Raw genomic sequence first — 7601 nt, 5'->3', positions numbered from 1 at the left:
GACACAGGTCAGGTCAGGTCAGGTAATGAGACACAGGTCAGGTCAGGTCAGGTCAGGTCAGGTCAGGTCAGGTAATGGAGACATCAACTAACGGCCCATCAATTGGCCCAAATTCTGCTTTTTAATTTGAGTATTAATTTGATTGTTGATTACCTTATCATCTCCTTGTCATGTGTAGTATGTTATTCTGGACTATGATTTCAGCATATCCACACAAAACCTCAAGCTGTTGCCTATCAAATGGTTTTGCATCTGATCACCATGTTTCTGATGTTAGAAGCAGGTTAGTCTGGGTCTGGTTTTTAAGGTGGAAATGAGTGTACCAGGGCCTTCATCTTCAGAGGTTAACACTAGAACAGCCGTGCCTTTTTTACCTACTATAAGAGCCGCCTCAGGGGTCAAATGACCATAGTCTTTACAATAGTAAGCTGCTACTTACACACAACGACCACTAGTTGTCCGTCCTGTAAATTAGCCTGCCTCCTACACAGAAAAACTGCTAAATAGTTTTATATTAGCTTATCCTGATGTGATTTTTGAAGGTCCTATGTAAGGATACTGGGTGGTAGAACGCACATATCTAGGAAAATCCATGAAAGGCGGGTCCTGAAAGTTGATCGAGTGCAAAGATATTTAAAAAAAAAAAATTACACACACAGGTCAAATGACCCCATCCATGGCTGTTCTAGTGTTATTGGTTGTGTTGATTTTGACCCCCCCCCCCGTTTCCCCCCTTCCCCAGCACAACCTTCACCCCGGCAGACAAGCTCCAGGTCATCCAGCTGACCTTTGAGGACCTGACCCAGGAAGTGAAGGCCCTGCTGCAGGAGGACTTCCTGTGGTCCATGGACGACCTCTTCCCCCTCTTCCTCTACGTGGTGCTGCGGGCGCGGTATGTGTTGCCACGGTTACTACACTTAGATTAGACTAGACTAGATTAGATTAGACAAGACTAGATTAGACTAGACTAGATTAGATTAGACTAGATTAGATTAGACTAGATTAGACTAGATTAGATTAGACTAGATTAGATTAGACTAGACTAGACTAGATTAGACTAGACTAGATTAGACTAGATTAGATTAGATTAGACTAGATTAGATTAGATTAGACTAGACTAGACTAGATTAGACTAGACTAGATTAGACTAGATTAGACTAGATTAGATTAGATTAGACTAGATTAGACTAGATTAGATTAGACTAGACTAGATTAGACTAGATTAGATTAGATTAGATTAGACTAGACTAGACTAGATTAGATTAGATTAGATTAGACTAGATTAGATTAGATTAGACTAGATTAGACTAGATTAGATTAGATTAGATTAGACTAGACTAGACTAGACTAGACTAGATTAGATTAGACTAGACTAGGTGCTCCTCCGAAGAGGAAATTAATTTCCATAACACACACACACACACACACACACACACACACACACACACACACACACACACACACACACACACACACACACACACACACACACACACACACACACACACACACACACACAGGGAGATCAGAGCCCAGGGTCAGCCATAGCGCTGTCTGGCCTCTCTAACCTCTGACCTCCCTGCTGCAGGATTTCATAAATCCTGTCAAATGTATTGAAACCTGTCGCTAAGCCACGGCCCCTTTGAAAACTCGGACAAACAAACAACGCTTCACTGACAGTGACTGACTGACCGACCGTGACTGAATGACATTCAACGACAGCAAATTTCTGATTTCTGATTTACCACAGCAAGTAATAGACATGTTTTTAAAGATGACAAGAATATTTAGTCTAGAAGCTTTTCACCATCAGATATTAGCGAGTTGTTTGTCTGAGTTTTCTGCCCGTCGTGACTTTTGCTGTGATATGATTGGACAATTTCTATTTTGTGGCGTGGCTTAGCGATAGGTCCATTGACTAATTGGTTGATTGATTGATTGACAGCATCAGGAACCTGGGGGCGGAGGTCAGCCTGGTGGAGGACCTGATGGACCCCTGGATCCAGCACGGGAAACTGGACTTCATGTTCACCACACTCAGGGTACACACACACACACACACACACACACACACACACACACACACACTCAGGGTACACACACACACACACACTCAGGGTACACACACACACACACACACACACACTCAGGGTACACACACACACACACACACACCCACACAGGGTACACACACACACACACACACACACACACACACACTCAGGGTACACACACATACACACACACACACACACACTCAGGGTACACACACACACACTCAGGGTACACACACACATACACGTAAACACACACACACTCAGGGTACACACACACACACACACACACACACACACACACACACTCACACACACAGATACACGCACACAAACAAGATCTGCATGCTTTCCAAATTAGGGATGTTCATTGATGTTCAGTTATGAATAAACATATTTGATCATCAATGTATTAATAATTTCTCTCTTTCCTTGTGCAGGCCTGCTATGATCAGATACAGCATGAGAAGACCACGTAGGGACGTTGGTGTGAGTGTGAGTGTGTGTGTGTGTGTGTGTGTGTGTGTGAGTGTGTGTGTGTGTGTGTGTGTGTGTGTGTGTGAGTGTGTGTGTGAGTGTGTGTGTGAGTATGAGTATGAGTGTGAGTGAGAGTGTGTGTGTGTGTGAGTATGAGTGTGAGTGTGTGTGTGTGTGTGTGTGTGTGTGTGTGTGTGTGTGTGTGTGTGAGTGATGCATTCTTACATTTATAATACATTATAGAAACACTGTATTATTATTATTTTTTACATTTTATTTGTTGTTTAGTTGCTGCCTCTTGACAGAGTGGGCTTCTCTGTAGCCTTGATGAAGAGCTGGGAGCTTCCCGCTGGGACCATATATACTGAAGATTTATGTAGCACTCACTGTAATGTACGTCGCTTTGGATAAAAGCGTCAGCTAAATGGCATATATTATTATTATTATTATATATCAGAGCTCCAACATTCACAGACATTTCTTGACACCCTCACTCACAAATATAAATTTAACTCATTCAGTGCCGAGGGTGAATAAATTCACCCAGATTGTCAACAGTGACTGGATTCACTAAGAAAGTATAAATGATGACGCTTAATTTTGTAGCCAATCAGAGTGTTGTTGCTAGGTAAACACCACATAGAACTCTAGGTGGTGAGTGTTCCGGAAGTCTTTGACAATTGGTCAGTTAGGGGGTCATGACCTGAGACTCTGGATCAGTTGGTTTTCTTCACAGTTTGGAAACTTCCAGCTCAACTTATACTTTTGTATTTGTTTTTCCACATTGGTGGTTTTATAATTACGAATGAATGCCGTTATGAATGTGTCAAAGTAATTTTAAAGGGAGCTGTAATGAAAAATGTATCGATATTTTAGAAGGGACAGAGTATATGCAGTATATCATGAAAACACTGGAACATGTTTACAAAATGCTTGTAAAAAAGATGTATTATATTGTGACTTTATGAAAAACATGGAAAAGGATCCAATGAGTATCTAACAATGCAGAAGCCTTTTCTGAATAAGTGTGGATTGTTTATAACACGTAGTTATCATAGCCTAACTGAAGATTACACACGTCGTAACATGGCTAAAACTGTAACACCCAACCAATCGCGGCCAAAAGAAACAATGTTTAGTTACTGAAAGGAAATGTGTTCTCTAATCCAACCAGGGCAGCTCACCATGTCCACTCACCTCTCAACTCTGACTCACATTCACTTCAAACAAATGTACTTAAAAAAAAAAAAAAAGCTCTCCAAAAAACCTTGCTGCTATTTGATGTTAATCAATGTTAATTCCTCATTATTTGGTGCCGTGTGTGTAGTGTGCGTGTGTGTGAGAGAGAGACAGAGGTGCAGGAACTACACACACACACAGGCATTTCATCATGCATTGTTAATATTGCACCGATAATCCTGGAAGGTTTAGAGGACGTTGACCCAAAGCGCCGGTCACCCTGACAACTGTCACCCTGACAAAATGATTTGAGTCTGTGGAGAGAGACAGGTTACTGACATGGACTGTAAGCGTGCGGCCATAGGAACAAAACATAACGCACATTGTTTTATTACTTTACCTTTGACACCTCACAGTTATGTTGTTTTAGATCTGACAAATTACTGCAGGAATACAGAAGTTGATTGTATTGTCGCAGTGCTTTTAAAAACGGCTTTTCAACATTAATTGTTGTTTTTATTGTTTTTTAGACGGGTCACTTTATTTATTGTCACTGTACTTCATGAAATATAGAAATATATCTTCAATATATCTTATGGTTATTGTGGTTATGGATAACCTTAAAACACACCAAAATACTTTTTTCGGACCTCAGCATTATTGTTCATACTTTTACTACAGTAACCTCTGCTTTACTACAGTAACCTCTGCTTTACTGCAGTAACCTCTGCTTTACTACAGTAACCTCTGCTTCTTCTACCTAGCTCACATCACAGGGGGGTATTCTATCAACCTCGCTAAAGGAAAATCCAGGCTTATTTTGACAAGTGTCGCAAGACAAATAAGCCTGGATTTTCCTTTAGCGACTTTGATGGAATAGCCCCCTGATATTGTTTTTTTTTTTTGATCGATGCTTCTGAGCATCTGATAGGCTTTCCTGCTGCCATGACAACCTGCTGTAACGCTGGCGTGCTCGCTCTTAATGACGTTTCTGATTTAACATTCAAAGTGCTGTTCATAAGGATATTTTTCTAATAACTGGTTTCTACCTTTTTAACAAAATGTAAACAAGTTGATCAACAAATGTACGCCTGTGTGAAGTGGGTGGTTGACAAATAAGGAAGAAAAGAGAAAACTATTCAAAAGGGCAATAAAATTATTATCTGAGGATATGAATGTCTCCTGTGTTTTACATGACTACATCAGATGGTCTTTTAGTTTTTTACATGTTTTAACTTTGTTTATTGGATTTTTCGAGCATACAATTGTGAACATAGCATTTATAAAAATACTTTTTTTGTAAACGTACATACGGTACCCTCTATATGGACTAGTCTTGTACATGGACTACGGTATTTTACATGGACTATAGTATTTTACATGGACTATGGTATTTTACATGGACTATGGAACATGGACTATGGTATTTTACATGGACTATGGTATTTTACATGGACTATAGTATTTTACATGGACTAAAGTATTTTACATGGACTATGGTATTTTACATGGACTAAAGTATTTTACATGGACTATGGTATTTTACATGGACTATAGTATTTTACATGGACTATGGTATTTTACATGGACTATAGTATTTTACATGGACTATGATATTTTACATGGACTAAAGTATTAACACAGATTGCTCAACTTTGCAATAACAGGACCATTACCCATGTACTGTGTAACAACATGTTAATAACAAGTACTACTGTACACTTGCGTTACCGTACCATTGGGGTCCTTATCAGTGTTGGGATCATTTATAATGTAAAGGGCGACTTAGCGGTGTAATCTGTAACATTTGGCCTTCCCCAGGGGGGTCTGGGAGGGGGGGGGGGGGGGGGGGTCTGGGACCTGCAGTAATACATGGGGGGGGGGATTAACACAGTGATGGTCGGTGACCCAGAGGGCTATGACCCCTCTCTCTCTCCCTCTCTCTCTTTCTCCCTCTCTCTCTCTCTCTCTCTCTCTCTCTCTCTCTCTTTGAGAGGAGAGAAGAGAGGAAGAGAGAGGAGTGAGGAGAAGAGAGGAAGAGAGAGAAGAGGGGGCCAAAGAGAGAAAGGAGGGGGGAGAGAGAGGAAGAGAAAGGAGGGGGTGAGAAGAGAGGAAGAGGGGGGAGGGAGAGGAAGAGAAAGGAGGGGGGGAGAGGAAGAGAGAGAAGAGGGGGGCAGAAGAGAGGAAGAGAAAGGATGGGGAGAGAGGAAGAGAAAGGAGGTGGGGAGAGGAAGAGAGAGGAGGGGGGGGGTGGATGTGGGCCACTAATCTCAGCCCATCTGGAGGTTGGTGACCTCTCAGTATGTGCCATTTAACTGACGCTTTCATCCCCACAGTCACCCAGTGCATGTTGTATATATGGTCCCAGCAAGAGAATCTGACCCACAACTATAGCATCGCTAGTGCTATGCTCTACCCATCGAGGACCAGTGGAGCACTTTGAACTCCAATTGATTATTTAAAAAAAGCATATTTATCATAGAACTGCACTGGAAATGTACAGTTTAATTGTACATTTGAAAATAGGTTGAGTGGGTTTGGATTGTATGAATACTGCTCTGACTCTCAGCCTATGAATGCTGATCATTGCATATTACCATGACACTGTTCTTAATGTAAAGGCCCCCCCCCCCTTGTGGGTGTGGCTGGTTGAGAATTAAGACAGGTTTCTCGAAGACCCAGATGTTTCTCTCCCCCCCTGCCCCCTCTCTCTCTCCCTCTCTGTCTCCCTCTCTGTCTCTCCCTCTGTTTCTCCCTCTGTCTCTCCCTGTCTCTGTCTCTCCCTGTCTCTCTCTCTGTCTCTCCCTCTCTCTCTCTCTCTTTCTGTCTCTCCCTGTCTCTCTCTCTGTCTCTCCCTGTCTCTCTCTCTGTCTCTCTCTCTGTTTCTCCTCTCCCCCTCTCTGTCTCTCTCTCTGTCTCTCTCTCTCTCTGTCTCTCTCTGTCTCTCTCTCCTCTCCCTCTCTCTCTCTGTCTCTCTCTCTCTCTGTCTCTCTCTGTCTCTCTCTCCTCTCCCTCTCTCTCTCTGTCTCTCTCTGCCCCTGCCGTGCTGGCTAAAAGCAGAAAGAGTTAAGAAGCTTTGGGAGCCAAGCCTGTGTGTGTGTGTGTGTGTGTGTGTGTGTGTGTGTGTGTGTCTGTGTGCGTGCGTGCGTGCATGCATGCGTACGTGTGTGTAGTGTCTGTGTGTGTGTGTGTGTGTGTGTGTGTGTGTGTGTGTGTGCGCGCGGTGTGTCTCTGTGTGCGTGTGTGAGCGTTGTGTGTGCGTGTCTATGTGCGCGTCGTGTGTGGCGTCCGCCTGTGTACGTGTGTGTGTACGTGTGGGTGTACGTGTGTGTGTGTACGTGTGTGTGTGTGTATGTGTGTGTGTACGTGTGTGTGTGTGTGTACGTGTGTGTGTGTCTGTGTGTGTACGTGTGTGTGTGTGTGTGTGTGTGTGTGTGTGTGTGTGTGTGTGTGTGTGTGTGTGTGTGTGTGTGTGTGGATGGGAGTGCACCCGGGCGCAGGGTTCTCTCACCCAGGATTAAGTGGGATAGAGCAGGATTACAGTCTGTCGTTCCCCCCGCCCGCCTCTCTGTAGTAACATCACATACATGTTGTCACGGCGATTGCGTTTAAAACCCAACCGACATTTGACGGGATGGTCAACAACATCCACCCCTAACTGCCTTGTAAAATAAAATAAACTAACAACCAAACCTACCTGCCTTTAAAACACAGAGGAGAAGTCCTGTATTCTGAGGTATTCTGGGGAGGTGGACATCTGAAAGAAATCTGTGAAGGTAAGGGTTTGACTTTTGACTCATTTTTTTGGGTTAACGGTTGGTTATTGAGGTTAACGTCTTTGTCGTCTGTCATTCGTAACCCTGACCGTCATCTTTCCCACTGACTGAGCGT

At 43.1% G+C, this 7601-nt stretch overlaps 1 protein-coding gene across 1 annotated transcript in view; it reads left to right on the top strand.

The window, feature by feature from the left end:
- Positions 1 to 2579, top strand: part of LOC308162576 (alsin-like) — a gene marked incomplete at its 5' end in the record, with an annotated part of 40866 nt that extends 38287 nt beyond the window's left edge. Inside the window, 3 exons of the mRNA XM_080536721.1 lie at positions 743 to 892; positions 1946 to 2042; positions 2495 to 2579. Coding sequence (XP_080392847.1) covers positions 743 to 892; positions 1946 to 2042; positions 2495 to 2533 — 286 coding nt within the window. The 3' untranslated portion in view covers positions 2534 to 2579. The remainder of the gene's footprint in view (positions 1 to 742; positions 893 to 1945; positions 2043 to 2494) is intronic.
- Positions 2580 to 7601: the final 5022 nt, after the last annotated feature.

The sequence above is a fragment of the Nansenia antarctica genome (assembly GCF_963989245.1).
Source record: "Nansenia antarctica genome assembly, chromosome: 7".
NCBI lineage: Eukaryota > Metazoa > Chordata > Actinopteri > Argentiniformes > Microstomatidae > Nansenia > Nansenia antarctica.
This window is presented reverse-complemented; position numbering and strand designations above follow the sequence as displayed.